Source organism: Manis javanica, chromosome 17 (genome assembly GCF_040802235.1).
Source record: "Manis javanica isolate MJ-LG chromosome 17, MJ_LKY, whole genome shotgun sequence".
NCBI lineage: Eukaryota > Metazoa > Chordata > Mammalia > Pholidota > Manidae > Manis > Manis javanica.
Genome location: NC_133172.1, coordinates 5,909,150 through 5,932,688, shown reverse-complemented (window position 1 = coordinate 5,932,688; position 23,539 = coordinate 5,909,150). Strand labels below are relative to the sequence as shown.

At 52.1% G+C, this 23,539-nt stretch overlaps 1 protein-coding gene across 6 annotated transcripts in view; it reads left to right on the top strand.

Annotated features, from left to right (window-relative positions):
• Positions 1–23,539, top strand: part of MYH14 (myosin heavy chain 14) — an 85,900-nt gene that overhangs the window by 40,791 nt on the left and 21,570 nt on the right. For all 6 annotated transcript variants that reach the window (XM_037025714.2, XM_037025713.2, XM_037025718.2 and 3 more), the window contains 16 exons: positions 1,192–1,306; positions 5,758–5,945; positions 7,713–7,834; positions 9,608–9,677; positions 9,774–9,934; positions 10,989–11,097; positions 11,628–11,759; positions 12,394–12,600; positions 13,618–13,755; positions 15,455–15,578; positions 16,125–16,296; positions 17,305–17,517; positions 18,085–18,229; positions 18,794–19,000; positions 22,099–22,203; positions 22,284–22,436. In XM_037025714.2, coding sequence (XP_036881609.2) covers positions 1,192–1,306; positions 5,758–5,945; positions 7,713–7,834; positions 9,608–9,677; positions 9,774–9,934; positions 10,989–11,097; positions 11,628–11,759; positions 12,394–12,600; positions 13,618–13,755; positions 15,455–15,578; positions 16,125–16,296; positions 17,305–17,517; positions 18,085–18,229; positions 18,794–19,000; positions 22,099–22,203; positions 22,284–22,436 — 2,361 coding nt within the window. The remainder of the gene's footprint in view (positions 1–1,191; positions 1,307–5,757; positions 5,946–7,712; positions 7,835–9,607; positions 9,678–9,773; positions 9,935–10,988; positions 11,098–11,627; positions 11,760–12,393; positions 12,601–13,617; positions 13,756–15,454; positions 15,579–16,124; positions 16,297–17,304; positions 17,518–18,084; positions 18,230–18,793; positions 19,001–22,098; positions 22,204–22,283; positions 22,437–23,539) is intronic.

The window sequence follows — 23,539 nt, the reverse complement described above, 5'->3', positions numbered from 1 at the left end:
GAAAGCCCAAGGACGAGTTCATCTGTCTGATGAATTCAGCAAGTTTCCACAAGGAGGGAATTTTATTGTGGGTTTTGAGGGGTGGATAGGAGTTCACCTAGAGGAGAATTATCTGCATTTTATTCACACATTTGACCAACATGTGCCTGTTGTGTGTTCACCCTGTACTGAGCAAAGCTGGGAACCCAAGGCAGACATGGCTTCTGTCCTCACAAAGTTCCTTATCTGGGAGGGACACAAATATCATTGGGATATAAACTGATTTAATGAGGGCAGCTAAGGGCAGTGTCAGAGCCCAGGGGGGGAATGCCAGGGTAGGTTTCACAGAGGAGAGAAGTGCTTGATCTGAAATCTAAATCAAGCATCAGCAAACATTTCCCATAAATAATTTCAGGTTTGTGGGTCCGATACACTCTGCCACAGCTACTCAGTTCTGCTGTTATAGAACAAAAGAAGCCACGGGCAATACATAAATGAACATATAAGTGAAGGCTATATTCCACTACTTTATTTACAAAAAGGCAGTCTGGATTTGGACTGTGGGCCACTGTTTGCCAATCCCTGGTCTAAATGATACGCAACAGGTAGCCAGCAAAGGGCGGGTGAAGGGTGGAAGGGACTTTGCAGTGGAGGAAACAGCATATCCGAAGTCTGGGAGGCAGGACACCCCAAACGTTTTCTAAGACCGCATATGCCCAGCCCTGTGCTGGGCTGTGAGTCAGACCTGGGCCCCGGCCTCAGGGAGCCGCTGTCTGCTGGGGGGAGCGCACGTAGGGAATCGTGGTGGTGCAGACTGTGACTCTGCCTGAGTTTCAAAGCGAAGCCCCGAATCCTCGGAGGGCGCTAGTTGTGAGAAAGCCCGCAGGGAGGGAATCACGGGCAGCAGAAGCTGCAGGGAGGTGGAAACGAGCTCATGCGTTTGAGGAACACTGAGGAAGCCCGTGTGGCTGGAGTAGAATGCTGGAGGAAGAAGGTGCTGGTGTAGGTGGGCAGTGGTCAGGGGAGGAAGTGAAGGGAGAGAGGCCATGCTGGAGGAGGGTGCAGTTCGGGATGTGGACACAAGGTGGCACCAACGCCCTCATCCGAGGTGAGCCTGGAGCAGGTGTCTCAGCTTCTGGGAGGCTCCATGGGAAACGGGGAGAGCCAGCCAACCAGCAGGCTCACAGCGCTCTTCTGCCCGACTTCCTTCAGGTGGACTACAAGGCCAACGAGTGGCTGATGAAAAACATGGACCCTCTGAATGACAGTGTCGCAGCCCTGCTCCACCAGAGCACAGACCGGCTGACAGCAGAGATCTGGAAAGATGGTGAGGACCAGCGTTGTGGGAGGACCTTGTCCCTTTCCAAGCTTTGCCTGCTGCTCCCCATCCTTAAGGATATTTGAGAAATAGTTTTGTACAACTGGCAGAACCAGCATCTTGGTTTCCCCCCCCCCCCATTCCCAGAATCTGTCAGTTTGCCTTAATCTTTTATTCAATTGTAAACAGTCATAGAAGTTCAGCCCATGCAATTAGGCAAGAGAACAAAATCAGCCAGAATCAGCAAAATGAACTCACAGAGCAAAAGGGCATGAGGTGCCTTGATGTTATGAGCTGATTTTAGAGAAATTTGATGTTTCTGTCTCACAAAGTTTACACGAGAGGGGTTGAACAGTGTTGCTGTTCAGTAACCGAACTAGATGCCACTAGGAGAATCTTCAGAATGAGAAATCTCTTCCTGCCCCACTTCTTTAAAACCTGTGCCCTATTCATGGACACATTATGCCCACCGCCCTCCACCAACTGGCCCTCATGTGTACCATCTCTTACGTGTCTTGCTCTTGAAGGTTTCCAAGAGAAAAGTAGAAGCCACAAAGCCTTTTGAGTCCTAGATTCAAATCTGACACAACATTACTTTCTCCACAATTCTGAACAAAGCAAGTCACAAGACCAGCCCAGCTTCAAGAAGCTGCAAGTCACAGAGAGAGATGGGGAATTAGGGCCATTTTTGTATCAATCTCTATGACAGCTGTCCTGAGCCCAAAGTTGGGTGCCCAGCATCCTGGCAGCCCAGGGGAAAAGGCAAATGAGACAAGTGCTCCTCAGGGAGGCAAACACAACAAGCTGGGTGGGAGCATTGAGTTAGTCCTTGAGCTCCCTGGCAGCCAGGGCGAAAAGGGACACCTAATCAAACAGATTTGGACTCAGCCTCTATGGAGAGAGATTTTTTTCCTCTGGCATTAAATTCTCTCAGACAACATTCATCCATTCAGTCAACATTGATGTCCTCGGTGGGTAGATACGGGAGTCCAGCTCCAGCCTAGGGGTGGGATGCCCGAAGGTGCAGGACAGAGTCGGCGTATGGAGAGACAGGACACAGAGTCAGATGGAGGTGGTCTCTCGACAAAGTGCCGATGACAGCTTTATTTATACCATTTTGCACAAGGATATGATTATTTTTTATTATTCTGATGATTAGTATAGGCAGTTGGTTAAGTATAGGCAAGCTTTTTTCTTTCTTTTACTTTCTAATCTATTCATGGTTGGTCGAGCATTAGGTGATTGTTTTTCTGTTCTTTGACTGAAACTTTTCTTAATAACATGTACTCTATTGTGTTTTATGTTTCTGTGCAACGCAGTTTCTAAGTAGTGTATGTGACCGTAGGAGCGTGCAGTATGTAGCAGCGACTATGGAGTTTATCAGCTCAGGGTGAAATACAGGTCACCTAGTGCCACAGTTAGCTAGGATTCTTTCCCACAAAAATATTCTCAGAGGCTTTAATAAATTTATAATCAATCTAAAGTCATAAACTCATATCTTCACCTTATACGCTTTTATAGGGCACAGTAGGCAGCAAACTAAATTTCTCCTTCTTATCTACATTTCTCTTTCTTCTGTGTAGATACCAAAATCTCTCTGACATACGCTACACAGGTCTCTATGACTCCACTACTGCAGGGACTAAACAAGTTCTTACATGGTGAACAATGCAAGAGCATTCATATCATAGGAACTGTTTCTGTTTTAACTACAAACTTTAAACTATAAACAGTCACGTCAAATATAATGTATGATTATTCATTTGGTTTTTATACTTTATATGTGAATCTAATAAAATGTTAATGTAGTAGGTAAATGCAAGATATAGATAGAAAGCATGATTTAGAACTGTAAGAAGGCAGGTGTAGATGATCAGGTTTGTGCCTACAGACCAGGTCTTAATCCAAGCTGAACAAGGGCAACAAAACATCCACAGGTGTAGAAGATTTCTTTCAAAACTGGGGGAGTGAGGTTCTAAGCCTCACCTCTGTTGGCCCCCTTTTTCTCACCTGATGGCCCCCTGCAACTGTGCCTGTCTTAGGTTGTTCCTCCCTTGAGGAATCTTACCCGTCTCTGGCTAACCAGCCATCTTCCGGGGCCATACAGGGAGATGTAAAGCTGGTAAGTGAGAGAGAAGTAATATTCTTTGAAAAGGTTAGTTTTTCACTTCTTTGCAGATTTATGCTCCATGGCTTCTATGCCCAGCACTTGTTTTGAGGTATCTTTACTTCCTAGAAAATCATGGTGCTTGGTAATTTCACGTATGAGGCACAAATTCTAGTAAAGGGCTGTAATTAGGAAAGAAGAAAAACAAACTATAGAAGTAGTAGAGGGAAGAAAACATGAGATGATTAATTAAGTGTCAACAGGGTTATTCTATTCAATATTTTCTCATGACTTTATTTCTATAAAACTTTCCGTCACTAGTTTCACTAGCATTGTAAACAAGGGGGGCGTTCTCAGTGGAAATGGGGTGGTCAATGTTTGACTAACAGCAGGTTTCGGTACTTTATGCTAAGATCGCCATTTGGCCCTGCGTGTTCTATTCTTCAGGAGCACCGTCCTGAAGAGCTTCTGGGAAGTTTATGTTCTCATCTTTTCCGTGCTGCTTAGCAAAGGTTAGCTTAGTCTTTGGCAACAATGCAAGTAAAATCAAAGCCAATAGTATAATGGAAAATAACAAAATCAAGGTGGGTAATAGAGGGAGCCAGCTGCGAAGACCCCTGATTTGTGGGGGTCTTCCTCCAGCCTGAGCTTTGCTACACAGCTTGAGTAGCATGGCTCCCAGCAGGTAGACGCAAAGGTGAACGGGACAGCCTCCTTTGAAGTTCGTGGCTGATATTTGGGTTTCCCTCCTGCTGTTGACTGACAACCCTCCCATCTTTATCTCTCCTTGCTCCCTTCTCCCCTCCTCTCTTCTCATGCTGATCCCTGTGCACCTCCCAGTGAACCTCACCACCTCTCCCAGTCTGCCCTCCCCCTGCACCCCCCACCCCGAGCATGGGGGCTTCCAGGAATTCTCTTTCTTTGTTGCCCTGGGAGCTTCAGGGAGGCATAGCTCTGCCCTTTCTCCATCAGGGTGGGTGTTGCTGTGCATCAACATGTGATACTTGCAGGGGGTGGGCCTGTTGGACTGGGGACCTGGCCTTGAACTTTGCTCCCCTTTCCTCTCTGTGGAGGTCTCTCCCTCTTTTCCTTCCTTATAGGCTCCTTTGGTGGTTTCCAAACTCTGTAGCAGCACAGAGCCTTCTTCTATCTAAACAGTATGCAAAAGTACAAATAGCTGTAATGATGGTATCAGCTAGCATTTGTTGAGCATCTACTATGTGCTGCGCACTGTGCAAAGCCTTTTATGATTATTAACGTGTAAATCTTCCAAGCAGTCCAATGAGGCATGCATGTATTAGTAGTAGTACCCCCAGTATACAGGTAAGGAAACTGAAGCACAGAGGGGTTAAGTCACCTGCTTGAGGTCACACAGCCAGTAAGGGACAGAGCCAGGATTTGAACCATGGATCCAACAGCCTCAGCTCTTACCTGTGCTGCAAGAACTTAATAAATGATAATTATCATGTTGATAATAACTAGCAGCATGGCAGTGGGAGGGCCGGCTGAGCCTGGGGAGGAAATGCCATATCTGAGCCCGCACTGTGCACCAGGCCCTGTCCTGAGAGTGGATTCCCTCGTTGACCCCTGCTGCCCCTCTTTGTCGGAGATGCAGGACATCAGGTTCTGCCCCAGCTGCAAGTTCCTGGCATGATTCAATACACAGAATGCAGGCCGAAGGAGTGGGCATTTCTCACCCGCTGAAGGGACACCGTCAAATAACAACAGAGAAAATGGAATTACTGTGACAGCAGGCCTTTCTGGAAAAGTGATTACTATGAAGGCAGTTAGCCTTATTTTAAATATCAAACATAAAAGCCAGACTTTGACATTTTTAATGTGACACTGTTTCGGCTTCCTAAAAATGCAACTGTATTGGGTTCCTCATCACCCTCTTCTTTTCAGTGCCTCAGTTTCCTCACCTGTAAAAGGGAAACAATTCTTACAGGCTTATAAACAGGCCAGCATCTGTAAAGTGCCTGATAGAGAATAAGTGTTAACTAAGCATTTGCCATAGTAGTTATTTGTTGATAAGGAAAATGGAGAACCTGTCCTTGGGGAGAACAGAGGTTAGAACCAGGGTTCGAGAGGACTCACACTGCTGGGGTTCAAATCCAAGGTCTGCAGTTTCTAAGCTCTGTGGCCTTGGGCGTAACCTTCCACCCTGCTGAGCCTCAGTGCACCGGTCAGTCCAGTGGAGCTGACAAAACCTACTCACCGGCTGTGCTGGGTGTTTCATATGTAAAGTGTCAGGTCCTATAAATGGTAATACCCTTGACCTTTAGCCAACCCAGCCCCCTAAAAGTGCCCCTTGGCCCTCTTCTCTCTCTGCATCTGTTTCCTTCTCCCACAGTGGAGGGGATCGTGGGGCTGGAGCAGGTGAGCAGCCTTGGGGATGGCCCACCGGGCGGCCGCCCCCGCCGAGGCATGTTCCGGACAGTGGGACAGCTCTATAAGGAATCCCTGAGCCGCCTCATGGCCACACTGAGCAACACCAACCCCAGCTTCGTCCGCTGTATCATCCCCAACCACGAGAAGAAGGTGAGTGACCAGCCTGGCAGAGGGGGTGGCTCTGGCACTGGGTAGAGACCCAGCACTGGACTTGGCTGGAGCCACATCTGGTCCCAGGCTCACCTCTGACTGGCTGTGTGACCTTGAGTTAGTTGTTTCCCCTCCCGAACTCCACAGCCTGTTAGGAAAATGCATTCATTTATGGGACTTCGGTTTTACTGAGCATCTACTAAGTGTCATGTATGAAGGAGACATAAGAGAGAAAAGCCCAGCCGACCCCTATTCTCACAGTCTAATGGGGAGCACAGTCACCTAACCCCCCACACTGAATGTCCAGCTGAATTTGTAGGGCTGGTACGTACACATAAGGCTTGATCTGGGCAGTGAAGTCAGGGAAAGCTCACTGGAGTAGGTGATGACTGAGCTCTGAAAGGTAAGTGGTACTTGAGAACAGCTCATGCAAAGGCCCAGTGGTACATCAAAGCAATGAAAGGTACAAGGGGTGGGAAGAAGGCCATTAGGGCTGGGGTGTCATGTAGATGTGGGGACACCATGCCTGGCCTCCCAAGCCACCAAACAGTTTTCTTGTTGGGAAAATCCGAGAATGAGGCCTATAAAAGAGAGCCACTGAGGGTGGAAGATGAGAGCACACCAGCAGGCCGCTGAGGCTTGCCCTGCCCTCAGGAAACAGGAGTTGTGGTTAGTGAGTAGGTGGATCTGATGTGCCTCCATGTCTGCACATACTGTATTTTATCAAATCCAAGACATTTATGTCTCACACTTTAGCATCTCTGAAGTTGGGATGCGGCTCCCAGTTAATGACCTGTTACAGTTTAATTGGTAGAAGCTTTTTCTCAGTGCCACGCAAGAAAGGATGCGTATAGTAATAAACAGAAGCTCGCTTTTGCCAGAACACAAGCAATTTGAGGGCAGAGGCTTTAACGTCCATTTTCACTGCTGAGTCCCCAGTGCCTAGAACAGTGTTTTGCATGCAGCGGGTATTCAATAAATGTTTGATGTATGCATAAATATATGCTATATATGCATAGAGAGCCCTAGGAAAGATCCGGAATGGTGGTTCTCGTGTTTGAATCCCCAGCCCCAAGATTCTGATCCTACCCTGGCCTGGTGCCCACCCTGGCCTGGTGCCCAGGCATTGGTCTTTTTCTTTTTTGAGCTTCCCAGAGGTCACTGGTGTGTAGCAGGGGTTGAGCACAATTGGCCTCGAAGTTTCTGTAAGAAACTGGGCATTATGCTAATTATTCTGAGGGCCTGGGTGAGGCAAGAGTTTACCTTCCAGAATGTATAATTTGAATTTTTGTACAGTTTAGACTTTGACCATTGGTGTATTACTTTAGAAAAAAAAAAAGTTTAAAAAAAAAAGCAACAAAAGTTAGCTACCAAAAATAATGGTGAATGGGCATTGTTTCCATGTCCCCAACAATCCTATGTGCAAATTTAGCTCCCCCACCCTCTCTGCCCGCAGCTCTTTTCTCCTTAGCACTTGGAATTTACTAACGATGTTTACTAGCTCCTTATTTTATATAATTATCAGAGTAGTTATGTAATTATTAGGCTCATTTATTGTCAGTCTCTCCCAACTGGACTGTGAGCTGTGTTTCTACTTTGCGTGTAATAGACGCCCAGTCAAGGCCAGGTTGAACCCTGTGAGATTGGCAGCCGTGTTTGAGCTGCCAGAACAGCCATCCCGCGGGTTCACCCTGAGCGCCGGGGTCCCGGGAGCGGCGCCCCCGTGCGGCCGCCGCTGAGCCCGCGTGTCCGCCCCGCCCTCCTCAGGCTGGGAAGCTGGAGCCGCGGCTGGTGCTGGACCAGCTGCGCTGTAACGGCGTCCTGGAGGGCATCCGCATCTGCCGCCAGGGCTTCCCCAACCGCATCCTCTTCCAGGAGTTCCGGCAGCGGTGAGTGGGATGGGGTGCGGTGGGCTCTTGGCTTGGAAGCCGCCATACCTGCACCCGAGTACCCCCACGGCTCATGCTGAGCGGGGCACTGCAGGCAAGTTCCTTTGGTTGCTGAGGTACTCAGGACTTAGTTTCTCCTCGGCGGTAGGGGAGAGCAGTACCCCCCGCCCCCGGTGCGCCCCTTGAGACAAAGGGCATCGAGCGCTATGCTGCAGTCGGCGTGTGGCAATCCGCCTTTCTTTAAAAACAAAGTAGGGTAAAGGGGATAAAGGGGCACAATAACTGGCAATCACAATCTAAGTGGGTCATGGGGACTGACTACAGAATATAGTCAGTGATTCTGTAATTGATAGATAGTAACCGCACTAGAGGGGGTGAAGATTTAATAATATGGGTAACTGTTGAACCACTGTGTTGTATATTTGAAACCAACATAAAATTGTGTATCAATGATACTTAAATTTTAAAAAAGGATAGGATATAACAGAACATATTAAAGTATAAGAAACAAGTACTGTGGTAAATATTGTAACAAAAATTACACTTCACCGGAGCTGTATACAGCAGTGCCGTGGATTAGAAGTAGAACCTGAGCCCCATGTACAATTTAAGATGTTCTAGTAGCCACATTTTTTAAAGTAGGGGAAAAAAGTCGAATTAATGTTACAAGATATTTTATTTAGCCCAGTGCATCTAAGATATTACATAATTTTAACATGTAATCAATATAAAAATTAGGCCTGAGATATGGTGCATTCTTTTTTCCTGCCAGGTCCTTGAAATGCAGGGTGTCGTAACAACCACAGTGCCTGTCAGTTCAGACACTAAATGTTCCAGGGGTCAAAGTGAAGTGTAGTCCTATCCAAACAAGTAGTGTTTGACAGAAAAGTATTTTACACTGCTTCAGTTTTAAATTTAAATTTCACTTAGATGAAATTAAATACAATTAAAATCTCAGTTCTTTAATTGCACAGGCCAGTGGGCAATAGGCTCAGTAGTTAGGTGTGGCCAATATAGGTCTGTAGTTTGCTACTCAAACTGTGGTCCCCGGACCAACAGCTTCAGGATCACCTGACAGCTTGTAAGATAGACACATTTCAGGCCCCACTCCAGACTTACTGAATTAGGATCTGCATTTTAATAAGGTCCCTGGTGATTGAGAAACTCTGATACACACACACACACACGCATGCAAGTTTCTCAATCACCAATCATAAAATATGGCATGTTAATATATGACCTGTATATTGGGCATGTAACATATGTACATGTGTATAATATGTGCATGTATAGATTGTTCATATGATACGCATTCTTTTTATGAAGTGTCCAGATCACAGAGAGGGCATGGCAGGGGAAAAGCTCTGAGGACAGACACGTATGTGTTCAGGAAATGTATTTTTTTTTCTGAGTTGTACTCAGAAATTTGGAAGAAACTGCTGATAAGCACTTAGTTCAGGGCCTGACAAATAAGTGTTCAGAAACATCAGCTGCTCTTTGTTGCTCTCACATTTCCATCCTGGGACACGCCTTTGTGTCACGTCTCAGTGAAATATACTGCTGGTGTAAGGACACTGATAAGCACGTGGTTAAGGGTCCCAGCGAGTGGGGACTTTGTCGTTTGTCAGTGGTGGTATTAATGCTCTAAGCCCAGTGTGGGGTGCTCGGTACATGTACTTATTGTCATCGTTTTTGCTCTTCGTCGCCCTGAGCCCAGTGCCCAGCCATGGACGGTTTGCTGTAACTCGCCATCCCCCCTCCCGCCCACTGCAGATACGAGATCCTGACACCCAATGCCATCCCCAAGGGCTTTATGGATGGGAAACAGGCCTGTGAGAAGATGGTGAGTGAGGGGCAGAGCCTGGGCAGTGCGGGTGTGTACGTGTGTGGAAGGGGGAACTGGACCGCCCTCCTCATTGCCCCTTGTCATCACTCACAGATCCAGGCCCTAGAACTGGACCCCAACCTCTACCGTGTGGGCCAGAGCAAGATCTTCTTCCGGGCGGGGGTCCTGGCCCAGCTGGAAGAGGAGCGGGATCTGAAGGTTACAGACATCATTGTGTCCTTCCAGGCAGCTGCCCGGGGATACCTGGCTCGGAGGTGGGGGCACCACACTGTCTCCTGGGGTCCCATTGGCCAAGACTGGCTCAGAGAAGGCTTTACCAGATGGCTCCAGAGGCTGGGGCAGGGAGGGTTTGACCAGATGGCCCAGATATCAGGGCCTCTAAGATGGCAGCAGGTCTAAGATACCAAGGATGGGAGCCAGTAGATGCCCAGGCTTCTTGGTTCTGCAGTCCTGAAGGCCCCTGTGGGCCAGGTCCAGTGCTGGGCAACGCTGGGCACACAGAGAAGAGCTAGACTTGGCCATAGGGTGACCAACCATCCTGCTTTGCCTGGGACTGGAGGTTTCCCAGGATGCATGATTTTCAGTGGGAAGCCAGAGAAAGCCCTGGACAAACCAGGTGGAGGTGGTCACCCTTCTGAGCAACCCCTCAAGGGTCTCCAGTCTGGAGGGGGACATGTACCTGGGAGGAGTGTCACAGCCTGGGGTAAGAAGTGCTTGGATGGGGTCACACAAGTGCATTGTGGAAGCCCTGGTGTAGACTGGGACCCTTCCTAGGTCATGTGTTGACCCCATCAGCAAAGGAGGGTGGGACAGGTGTTCCAGGCAGGAGGGGAAGCTAGTACCAAGGCCCAGTGGCGTGAGAGCCTGGGACGTTTCAGGAGTTTTGCAAGCCAGCCTCCTTCTTCCTTGGAACTGGCCCACAGGAAGGATCAGAGAATAGAGGACTCCCCAGACAGCAGGCTGAGATCTTGTCCAGGGGTGCTGGGGAGCCATGGGAGGGCTGTGAGCAGGGGAGGGGCAGGTAACTTCTGGGTATGGAAAGGCCCCCCAGAGGCGTACTGAGTATGGACTGGAGGCTGGGAGGCCAGGGAGGAGTCTGGGGTGAGGGCCAGTGGGGCACATGAGGCCTGTACAGACAGGACCGGGCGGGGCGGCGAGCGTGGAGGGCTGAAGGGCAAACGGACTGTGTACAACAGATCTGCCAGTCATGGGGGGGGTGCGTGCGTGTGCGTGTGCACGTGGGGGGGGAGCACGCACACGTGCAGGCACTGCGCCTTGATCGGCTCACGCCCACCCGCCTCCCCCCAGGGCCTTCCAGAAGCGGCAGCAGCAGCAGAGCGCGCTGCGGGTGATGCAGCGGAACTGCGCCGCCTACCTCAAGCTGAGGCACTGGCAGTGGTGGCGGCTCTTCACCAAGGTGAGGGCGCCCGGGGAGGTGGCCTGGTCCGCGAGGGGACAGGACCTAAGAGCCCAGCTGCTTGGGCAAGGGACTGCCTTTGTCCGGGCCGCAGTTTTCCGCCTCTGTAACGTGGGACCAATCCGGCCAACCTTTGTTAGCCAGGATTCTGTAGGTAGCAAGTGTCAAAAAGTCTGCCCAGAGCAACGTGGATAGAACATTCAGGACAGCTCCGGGTGCAGCTGGGCGCAGGGCTGAGTCCTCAGATTCTGGGGTTCACCAGAGTGAAAGGACAGAGGCTAAAATCGGCAGAGGCACGAGGTGCACAGGGCAGCGTTCAGGAGGAGCCAGGCGCGAGCTTCCAGGGGTCCCAGGAGCGGACACGGCACTTAGTCCGTCCGGAAACAACGTGACCGCACGTGGGATGCTGCTGCTGGGAAGCTCACCCGTGCCTTTGCCGCCAGGGTTTGAATTGCGCGGGGGTCAATCAGTAGGCAGGGCTGACGGTCTACGTGGCTGACCGCGGCCACCCCACGCCTCCGCTCCCCCAGGTGAAGCCACTACTGCAGGTGACGCGGCAGGATGAGGTGCTGCAGGCGCGGGCCCAGGAGCTGCAGAAGGTGCAGGAGCTCCAGCAGCAGAGCGCCCGCGAGGTGGGAGAGTTGCAGAGCCGATTGGCACAGGTAAGGGCGGGGCTGGGGGGCGGGGCTGCAGGGGCCTGCGGGTGGGGCGGGGCTTCCAGATGAGCCACCAAACGGAAGGGGCAGGGCCCTGGGGCTGCAGCCTGGATATCTGGTAGGGGCTGGTTGCTGCCGAGCCAAGATGCCCAGGCGGCTGGCCTCTGGATCCGGCAGGGCTGCGCTATGCAGGCGGTGGACTTTTAATCGTCTCCAGTATCTCTGGTATCTTAAAATAGTGATGAAGCAAACCCCTTCTTGGGCGTGTTTCTGTTGCTCTTTCTATTTCTTTTAGCTAAATTTCTAGGCGTGGGAGTTTTAAATGAAATGTGAGATAGTAGCAAGGACTTTTGGTGGCTTTTTGGAGGATGGCCTGGAGAGGGGGATACTAGACGCCTGGAGGCGGAGGGAGGACGCCCATTGATGGAGAAAGAGCCTGAGGCTGTTAGGGCCAGTGGGCCAGAGGAGGGGGCAGGGGCAGCAGGGCTGGGGCTGGGGGCTGTGTCCCACCCCTCCCCCTGCCCCCCAGGCCTCAAAGGGCAAAGCACATCACGGGGCAGGAGGGACCCGGAGCTCCACGGAGGGCTGTCCCGGGGGCACTGCCAGCTGACCGCCGCCCGCCCGCCCCGTCCTTCCCCAGCTGGAAGAGGAGCGCATCCGCCTGGCGGAGCAACTGCGAGCAGAGGCAGAGCTGTGCGCTGAGGCCGAGGAGACGCGGGGGCGGCTGGCGGCCCGCAAGCAGGAGCTGGAGCTGGTGGTGTCTGAGCTGGAGGCCCGCGTGGGCGAGGAAGAGGAATGCAGCCGCCAGCTGCACACCGAGAAGAAGAGGCTGCAGCAGCATATACAGGTCTGGCCGCTGTGAGCCAGAAGGCCTCTGCTCCCCTCTCCTCTGTCCGCCCTGCCAACCTTTCTTCTGCAACCCATGTCTCTTTGGCCACAAGTCTGCAGAAAATGCAGCTCAAAGTGACTTAAGCAAAAAAAAAAAAAAAAGAAATGTTTTTTGTTTCAAATAATGGGAGACTTCAGAAATATACGAGCTGCAGGCATGGCTGGATCCAGACGCTGAGGGGATAGTCTCAGTCCTGTGCCTCTCTCCCTCTCCCGGCACCATCTGCCTCTGTGCGGCTGCTTTCAAGGGCTGTTGTCCTCCGGTGGTTCCCCTTCAGAGTTCAGAGTGTATTTTACACAGCACATCTCTATTCAGATGCCAAATTTTCACTGGAAAGGCTTGATCTGAATTTGTATTTCATAATGTCTTCAGTTGAGAAAGTAGATTTACACACCCCGTTCGCTTCAAAGTTTTCCAGTGACTGTGTCTGGCTCTAAATGTAGGACAAATGAAATTAAATAAATTAGAAAATTCTCTTCCTCAGTCACACCAACCACATTTCAAGGTCGCAGTGGTGTTTTAACTACCTCTTCATCCCATCCTATGAATGAGCTCATGCAGCCTTTGTCTTTGTCTGACGCCTCTCACTTAGCCCAGTGCCTGGAGTCCCAGCCTGAAAATACTGAATCTTAATTTCTGGTCTCACACAACATGTTCCTGCGTGGGCCTGGTCACTTCCACAGTGAGCAGTGCCCATCTGTCTGATACGGGTCTTGTTGATATTCTCCACACACACAAGGATGTCAGTTCCACAAGGATGAACATTTTTATCTATCTTCGGTGCCTAGAATGGTGTCTGTCACATACCAGGCACTCAATAAATGCTTGCCGAGCTCATGAAGGGAGCAGAAAGATGATCCTTCCTTGTCTGAGCCACAAGCCCCAGGGGTCCGTGGGTCATCCGCTCGACCCCCTCCATCCCATCACACCCCACCCCTCAGCCCCTGGGTCCTCACCCACCTCCTCCCCACCCAGGAGCTAGAGACTCACCTCGAGGCTGAAGAGGGGGCGCGACAGAAGCTGCAGCTGGAGAAGGTGACGACGGAGGCAAAGCTGAAGAAATTTGGGGAAGACCTGCTGCTCTTGGAAGATCAAAACAGCAAGCTGAGCAAGGTCCGTGGCCTGTGAGCCCCCAGGGGCGGGGGGCCGTGGGTACCTTGGGGGGCATGCGGGCCCCTCTCTCCTGCCCTGCAAGCCGCACCTCCAGGGTCCTTTGCCTGGTCTTAGCCGTCCCCCTTTAGTCCTCTCTCTCCTTGCCTCTTTTCATCACACCTTCACTCAAGCAGGTGTTTATTGAGCAACTGCTGTGTGTCATTGTGTGTCGTGGTATCATAAGACACCACAAAGTCCTGTGGCCAAAGACAATCCTCAGTCATTATCTCCCACGACTGTGGGGCTGGTCTGCACAGCCTGTCCCACCTGGCCCTGGCCCTCCCAGGCAGTCACAGTGACGCGGGCTGGGCTGGATGTTCAGTGTCCCCGTGCCCCTTTCTGTGGCTCTCTCCGCAGAGGAGAGCATGGATTTCTTACTAAGCAGCTTAGGGCTCTGAGAAGGGGAAGCCGAAGCCGCCAGTCTCTTAAAGGCTTAAGCCTAGAACTGACTCAGTGTTACTTCCGCCGGATTCTAAAGATCAGGTGCTGGCAAACATTTTTCTCTTAAAAAACCAGATGATAAATATTTGAGGCTTTGTGGGCACCTTTGTCCCTGTCATAACCACTCACTTCTACTCTTGTAGTATGAAAGCAGCCATAGACAGTATGTGATTGAGTAGGTGAGGCTGTGTCCCAATAAACTTTATATATAAAAGCAGGTGGTGGGCTGGATTTTGGCTACAGGCTGTGGTTTGCAGTCCTCTGAACGTAAAGCAGTCACAGGCTCAGCCCAGATTCAAGGGGTGGGGCACTGGACTCTGCCCATGGATGGGGACAGGGCAGAGAATCTGCCACCATCTCTGACCCGCCACAGCCAGGACAGGCCTCGGCAAAGGGGATATGGCACTGAACTAACCAGAAGGCCATTTATGTCCTCACAGGGGGTGAAGGAAAGGGATGCTGGCTGAGTCACCACAGGAAATAACTATGATCACACATTTGTGACTTACTTATAAACTGTCAGAAAAGGACAGAAAACTATGGAAGGGGGTGGCCTGACCTGTTCTAGGGGTGGTCAGGGAAGGCTTCCCTGATGCAGTGATTTCTGAAATGAGAGCTCAAGGATGCACAGTTTTCCAGAACATTCCTTTGATAGCTATTCTACTCTGTGCTATTCCTTTCTTTTAAAGGATCATGCTGACTTCCTAAATTAATTTCCACAACAGTTCACAGTTTGAAAAGTACTGCTCAAGGCCAGTGCTTCTCACACTAATGTGCACAGGAATCAAAGGGAGAGCGTTTCAAAATGCAGGTTCTGAGTGAGCAGGCCTGCAGTGGAAGCTGAGGTCCAGCACTTCTAACCGGCTCCCATTTGGTGCTGACGGTGCTGGCCCATGAGCCATGCTTTGAGTGGGGGCAGGGACCTGAGCTCACACCCAAGTGGCAGACCTGCAGGATGTTTGCTGCGGTGTTGTTTTTAATAGCAAATGATTCAGAATCCATGCCAGTGTCTGTTGGTGGGGCGACGGGTCAATGAAGGGTGGCGTATTTCGTATAATGGGGTCTCCACTGCAGTTAACAGGTGTGACTGGTGGGGGACAGGTGTACGGACCCTAGTGACTGGGAAAGGTGGGGGCAGGAGGGTTCAGGGAAGGATGGAGCCCAGCAGAAATGCAGTGGAAGAGGGCCTGACCCCCCCCCCACCTCCCGCTGCGCTCAGGAGCGGAAGCTGCTGGAGGAGCGTCTGGCCGAGTTCTCGTCCCAGGCGGCTGAGGAGGAGGAGAAGGTCAAGAGCCTCAATAAGCTTCGACTCAAATACGAGGCCACAATTGTGGACATGGAGGGTGAGTGCCCACCCTCAGTGGGCAGTGTGGGGGCCTCGTGTGCTGTGGGGCCTCGGCGGTCATGTCTGCTAACTGGGGCCAGGAAAGAAGGCTCCACACAGATCGGGTGTCCTCCCGGCTCTTAGCTTGTTTAGCTTGTTTCTGCTTCTCTAAATCCAGATCTCTTACTTTCTCCTCCGTGTCGTGGGTCACTCCCTCTCTCACTGTCCTACTGTTTCAGACATGTTTTTGTCTTTCTGTCCCTTGCTATTGACTCAGAAGCAGAAGCAGAAGGGAGACAGCCCAGCCCGGGAGTGGTGGGGGGGCGTGGAGACGGGCGGGAGAGGACAGAGCAGCGTCCCCGGGCACGAGGAGGGGGATCACTTCGGGTGGGGAGGAGAGAGCAGCTTCTGGGGGCCAGTGGGGTGGGGAATGGGGAAGCTGGAAGGAGGAGGGGATGGGGGATCCCCGAGCTAGCTACACAGCCGGCAAGGGCGGGGGGCTCTGGGTCTCCATGGGAGCGACTGGGCATGTGGGTCTGAAGCCCTCCTGCACGGCCCCCTCCAGACCGCCTACGGAAGGAGGAGAAGGGCCGCCAGGAGCTGGAGAAGCTGAAGCGGAGGCTGGACGGGGAGAGCTCGGAGCTGCAGGAGCAGATGGTGGAGCAGCAGCAGCGGGCGGAGGAGCTGCGGGGCCAGCTGGGCCGCAAGGAAGAGGAGCTGCAGGCCGCCCTGGTTAGGTGCGGGGCGCCTGCCAGCCCCGGGGTCACCCCAGGGAGACCTCCTGGGTGCGAGGCCTGGCTCAGCCACTCCCCAGCGTGCACACGCCGCCCCTCTGAGCTTCAGTGTCCCCTTCTGTTAAAGGCACCTAGCAAGAGTTCCAAGCCCACCTGGCTAAGGATGAAGTGAAACAAGGCTGTGTCTATCCTGACTTGCACAGTTCTGGGTACATAGTAGACACAAGGAAATGCTGTTTCCTTTCCCCCTGCTCAGCCTCCCAACGCTGAGCAGCCCCCAGAGTCAGCTGCGATTTGATAAGTGGTCAGGCCATGTTAGGAATCATAAACAATCATTATCATTGTTACAGTCACTCACAATTGTTAAGCGCCTCCTGTGTGCCTAATACGGTGCTCAGCATTTTGAACGCTTTTTACCCACTGTGCTTCGTGCAGCCTGAGATGCCCTTGATTATACGTGCCGCTCGATTTCAGAGAAGCTGAAATGTGTCTTAGAATCAGTGGTAAACAGAGTGTGCGTGTGGTTAAGAATATGCACTCTTGAGTCTGACTTCTGGGTTCCTCCCTGTTCTGGCCAAGTGACCCCCACCCATGTGACATCACCTTAGCCTCAGTTTCTTCTTTGTAACATGGGGGTAATTAGAAGCTACTCCTGCGGTCAGTGTGGGGATCAAATAAGAAACTGCTCAAAAAAAGGCATGGCACACCCTGAGCCCTCAGTAGATGCTGGCTCTCATTTTCAATATTGTTCATATGCTCCTGTTAGTTTGTATTATATTGAGGCCAAGTTCATATAATGTTAAATTAGCCAGTGTAAAGTGTGTAGTTCACCGACATCTGGTATGTTCACGATGCTGTACAACCTCTACCTGTATCTGGTGCCAGGACATTTTTGTCCCCAGGAGGAAGCCCGGTCACTCCCAAGTCCACGTCTGGCCTCTCCACCCCCAGAAATCATCCCTGCCCCCCACCGGCCCCTGTACCAACTCCATGGCCCCCGTCCACCCCCAGGGCGGAGGAGGAGAGCAGTGCTCGGGCCCAGCTGCTCAAATCTCTGCGGGAGGCGCAAGCAGGGCTGTCTGAGGCCCAGGAGGACCTGGAGGCTGAGCGGGTGGCCAGGGCCAAGGCAGAGAAGCAGCGCCGTGACCTGGGCGAGGAGCTGGAGGCGCTGCGGGGCGAGCTGGAGGACACACTGGACTCTACCAACGCGCAGCAGGAGCTCCGGTGAGGCCAGGCAACCTGGTGGCTGGCACAGACTGGGCAGTGCAGGGGCTGGCAGGGAGAGGAGGAGACTTGGGTGGGAGCTCTCCATTTCCACAAAGCTTTAGTCCTTTAACAGTTGTTTATTGAGCACCAGCTCTGCGCCCAACTTGGGCCAAGCTGGGCACAGTGATGAGTCAGACCCTTAGGTTTGGCCCTAAGGAACTCCGGGTCTGGGAGAGGCAGACTCAGAGACAGACCCAATCCAAAGCAGTGTGCTATAAGGGAGTAGCACAGGGAATTGTGGATGATAAGAGAAAGCCCCTAAACCACGCCTGTGGGAGGGAGTCCAGGAAGACTTCCTTGTGAAAGGGCCTTTTGAGTAGGGTTTTGAAGGATGAGTAGGAGTCCATTAAAGCCATACTCATCCCACAGCATCACTGTCTAGATCCCTTGGGGAATGCAGAGTGACCATCGTCATCCTTAAAGGGAACCAGTAAAAGACACAGCCAGTAGTCAGGGGACTCCCCCAAAGTCCCTGCCTTCTTGTATTCTGAAATTCTGTTCCTTGTCTTCCTCCCTTAACAAAAGGTCCAAGAGGGAACAGGAGGTGACAGAGTTGAAGAAGGCTCTGGAGGAGGAGATGCGTGTTCATGAGGTGGCGGTGCAGGAGCTGAGGCAGCGCCACAACCAGGCACTGGGAGAGCTGGCAGAGCAGCTGGAACAGGCCCGCAGGGTAGGTGGGGACAGGAATGGGAGAGACTCGGGGGGCCCTGGGGAGGGGTGGTGGGCCCTGGGCGGGAGGAGGTGCCTCTGGCCAGTTCTAGGCTCGCCCTTCTCTCTGGGGTTTCTTCCTCACATCATCGTATCCTTGCTGTCATCTTTTACTCGGCAAGTACTAGTTCAGGACACACCACATTCCAGGGATGGTTCCGGGGACCCAGCAGTGAAGAAAACAAAGCTCCCTTCCCTGGGGAGCTCATGTTTTAGTGGGAGAGGCAGAGAGTAAACAATAACAACACATTCATAATGTGTACAGGGTAATAAGTGCTGTGGGGAAATGATAGGTACAGGGGTGTCGGAGTGCAAGGGTGATGGAGAGAGTAGTGATTTTAAACAGAAAGGCCACAGAGATGATGTCTGAGTTAGAACTGAGGGAGCGGAGGGGTGAGTCAACCCAGCATCAGGGAAGCATGTTCCAAGCAGATTGAACAGCCAGTGCAAAGGCCCTGAGGCAGCAGTGTGCCTGGTCCGGTAGAGGGAGGATCATGAAACTCTGCTTGCCTCTCTCCCCTGCCAGGGCAAAGGCGCCTGGGAGAAGACCCGGCTGGCCATGGAGGCAGAGGTGTCTGAGCTGCGGGTGGAGCTGAGCAGCCTGCAGAGCACACGTCAGGAGGGTGAGCAGCGGAGGCGCCGCCTGGAGTCCCAGCTGCAGGAGGTGCAGGGCCGGGCCAGTGACGGGGAGCAGGCCCGAGCAGAGGCTGCCGAGAAGCTACAGCGCGCCCAGGTGAGTGGGGCAGCCAGGGCAGCGATCTGCCTGGGATGCCCGAGCTCTTTGGGCTTCTGTCCAATCTGTACTGGCCCTGTTTTCCCTCACAACTTTTTCACCATGATTGTGCATGAGGAGCTAGTATTCGGTAAATGGTCACTACATACCCAGCATCTATGTGTTTCACTAGGTCTTCCTGATTCTCCTTTGAGGGAAGCACTAATATTGTTCCCATCTTTCACATGAGGAAACTGAGGCCCAGGGAGGTAAAATTGATTGTCTAAGGTCCCTCTAAGCAAAAACTGAACTCAGGCATGCCTGACCCCATGGCTCCTAACCTTGCCACAGCCCCCGACTCTGTACCCTCTTCTCTTCTGGCCTTACATAATCTGTGGCCTGATGACAAAATCCCAGTGCAAATAGATGGGACTGTACAAGGACAATATTTAGATGCTGTGACTATTAGAAGAAAGTGGGTTTCCAAGTTTTTGCTTCATAATGTTTTTTGACTAAATGACCAATACCTGTTCAGTTTTGAGGATACAAAAAAGCAGAAAGAATGACTTTTAATTATCCAGCCCTCCAGTTTTTAATTTCCAGATTAGAATCATGTATTAGGGTAAAAGTTAAGCAGCTGTCACAGAGACACCAGAATTAATCAGCTTAAATAAAAGACACATGTCTTTCCCTCTCAAGAAATAGACTCAGGGTCATCAGTCAAGGCTGGCAGGACACAATGCTTCATGGGATCAAAATCCAGGCTCCTTAGTCTTGTCGTTCCACCATCCCTGACAGCTTGACCTCATTATCAGAGATGAATCTGGGTTGGGGATACACCTGCACTCCAGCTGCAGGAAAAGAAAGCACATAATTTACATATATCATTTGGCTCACATTCCATTGGCCATGATATAATCATATGACCACAGCTAGCTGCAAGGAAGCCTGGGAATGTAGTTTCCAGCTTGTGGTCACCATGGACCTTGTTAATTGCCCATCACAGGGGGACCAGGGAAGAATGGATTTCGGGTGACAGCTAGGGTTGCCCCAAAAGGAATCATGCTCCCTAATGGTCCCTGTACTAAGCACTTCACATATTACAAAAATAAAAGTGGCACCAAAAGTTGAGTCTGGTGGCTCATAGCAGAAGTTCTAGGCAGCACCATCCAATAGGATATTTTCCAGTGATGGAAATGTTCTGTTTGTGCCATCCACTTGGCTGCTTAGCACTCAAAATGTGGCAAGTGCAGTGAGGAACTGGATTTTTACCTCTGTTCAATTTTAGTTTAAATTTAAATGGACATAGCCATATGTGGCTAGCGGCTCCCATATAGGACAGCACCGGGGGCCGTTCCGCCTGAACTCAAATCTTGGTTCCACCACTTATTGCTGTGTGATCTTAGGCGAATTTCCTAACTTCCCTGTGCCTCTGCTTCCCTTTATGTAAACTGAGAATAATAATGGTAAACTGGGAAAAATAATGACTCCAGTGAGCCAGTAGTTGGACAGCCCTTAGAAGGGTGTCTGGGCGCAGAGCAAGCTCTCGGACATGGCCAGCTGTCCTTCCTGATGGGCCACAGCGTATATGCCCGACAGAACTGGTCACTTTACATTCATTATTTCATTGACTCTTCAAAGCAGCCCTGGGAGGTAGGTCCTGTTTTTCCCATTTTACAAATGAGGAAACTGAGGGCCAGAAAGAGAGGAGTCACTTGCCCCAGGTCACACAGCCAGGTGCCAAGGCCAGGTCAGAATGTAACATTCAGAAGTTCAAAGCCTGAGTCTCACCCAAAGGCACAGCGAGCACATGTCAGAGATGGATTTAAAGCATTCATGAGGGACCCAGTGGGATAGCAAAGGTGTTCAAGGAGGGGCGCAGGATGGGTGTGTGTTTGGGCAAGAGAACGGGGAATGCCAGAGGGAAAGGGCACAGCTGGACCCAAAACTGGTTCACTCCCATAGGGCAAGAAAATGTCAACTTTAGATGATTCTCTGTACCAGGCGGAAGTCACTGGCGGATCAGCCATCTCGTTCGTGTGACTTTAGCGTAAGTCAGTGAGTGTGAGGTGAACCTGAGCTGGCTAGCCCTCCAGTGAGCTAGTGAGGCGGTCCTGTTCTATGACGTCAGAAGGACACCTGCTCATCTTTTTGTCTTATTTCCAAGTTTGCAGATACATTTTCTTACCTCCCAGAATTTGAACCCAGTCTCATTCCCTAAGTGAACCTTGGCAAGGGAGGGAGGGAGATTCAGCCCTCTCGCCTGACACACATTTACTGAGCACCTACTGTGTGCCAGGCCCTGCTGTGGGCCGAGGGGACGCAGCAGGGAGTGAGAGGCCCTACCCTGTAGAGCAGCCAGCAGACCAGGGCGAAGAACCGCTGCCTGGCCCCTGGCCCCTGCAGCGAAGGACCGTGACCAGGTCATTGTGGTGGTGGTTTGGGGGGTGGGGGGGGCAGCCATATTGAGATCAAACTCACAATGCTTTCATTCTCCCATTTAAAGCGTACAGTTCAAGTCAATTCATAGAGCTGTGCAACTATCACCATAATTTAATCTTAGACCATGTTCATCCCCCAAAGTAACCATATGTTATTTAGTACATCCCCCCACGCTAGCCCCCAGCAGCCCCTGATGCACGTGCTGTCTCTTTAGAGTTCCTGTTCTGGGCATTTCATATACGTGGAATCAGGCAGTGTCTGTCCTTCTGTGTCTGGCTTCTGTCACTTAACGTGATGTCGCCAAGGTTCACCCACGCCGTGGCCCGAGTCGGTGCATCACTCCTTTTCACGCCTGAATGATATCCCCCTGCCTGGACCTGCCACCCAGCCAGCCAGCCAGCCAGCCATTGGTGTGTGTTCGGGCTGCTCTGGCCGTGCATGAACGCGCTGCTGCATAAGCACGTGTTGTCATTCTTCTGGTTCACTCCTAGGGGTGGAATTGCTGGGCCATATGGAGATTCTACGTTTAAGTGTTTGAGGAATGGCCAGACTGTTCTCCCCGGCGGCCGCCCCATTTTGCATCGCCCCCCCAGCCCTGTGTGGTAGGAATTTGAGGTGGAGGCACAGATGGAGGCGGCTGGGTGGAAGCCACCCCTGGATGTGCCCCGTCCTTGCAGGCTGAACTGGAGAACGTGTCTGCAGCACTGAGCGAGGCTGAGTCCAGAGCCATCAGGCTGAGCAAGGAGCTGAGCAGCACGGAGGCCCAGTTCCACGATGCCCAGGTGGGCCCAGCCCCCTGCCCCCCTGCCACCGCCCCACCGTCTGCCCCCAGCTGACATCCTCTGTCCCCCTCCGTCTACAGGAACTACTGCAGGAGGAGACCAGGGCAAAGCTGGCCTTGGGGTCCCGGGTGCGAGCCCTGGAGGCTGAGGCGGCCGGGCTGCGGGAGCAGCTGGAAGAGGAGGCGGCTGCCAGGGAGCGGGCGGGCCGCGAGCTGCAGACCACCCAGGCCCAGGTGCGCAGGCCTGGAGGGAGATCTCAAGGGGGTGTCCAGTCCCCCAGGCTGCTGTTCTCGAGTTCCCCCACCCAGCCATGGGCCAGGCTCCAGAGTGCCATTCTCGCCTCTGACGCTGTCCAGCCCCCGGCCTGTCTGTGCACAGCCCCATCCCTCCTGCCCCAAATCTCTCATCCCTTTGTCTGTCCACGCAGCGCAGCCCTGCTCAGGCCTCTGCCTCCTGGATCCTCATCTCGGCCTCCTTCCAAGCCTGCCTGCCTCCAGTCTCTCCCATTCATCCTTCACACAGTCTTCCCACACTCAGAGCTGACCCTGACCCCTGCCCACCAGCCCGCCCATGGCTCCCAGCTTCCCCAGGGCAAGGCCCATGCCTCGCACCCCTGCTGCAGCTCCTGTGTTCTCTGCTCCTTTCTCCTTTGTCCATCCTTGGCTGTGTTCTTCTGTTATCTCACTTTCCCCACTTCAGTTGGGAAAAGCTTCAGAACTTGGCACCAGCCTCTTCTGTTGTGGGGAGCCCCTGACCACCCCGTCTGAGCTCTCGTTGCCCTTCTTTCTCCCCCGTCCCCACTCCAGTCACCCTGAGCTGGAACTGTCTGCCTGTCGGTCTCCCCACCAGACTGAGAGCTCCTTGGAAGAGAGATCCTAGCAGTTAGATCTGGGTCCTCATGATAGGCCAGCACAGAGCCCGATGTAACAGGAAGCCTTGAGAAATGCCTCTTAAATGAATGAGTGATGAACACCTATCTGCAAATATCTTTCTTCAAGTGGCAAACTCCTATGCGTACTTTAAGGTCCATCTCAAGTGCCCCCTTCTCTAGGAAGTCTCTCTTGCGTGTTCCAAACAGGTGATTCTGAACCCCTCCCGTGCACTTCAGTACGTGGTTGTAAAACTGTTTCCCCTGTCAGACTGAGGATTCCCCCAGGGCAGACCCAGGGCTGTTTCATCTCTGGGTCCTGGTGGGAATAATTCTAATCTGGAGGAGTCAGGGGTCGGAAACTCACAACCTCAGCCCTACTCTGAAGCAGAGGAGCCCAGTGAAGTGAGTTATTTCCCTCACACTCTGGTCGCAGCCTTGACCACCATCCCCACCCCCTCTTTCCTC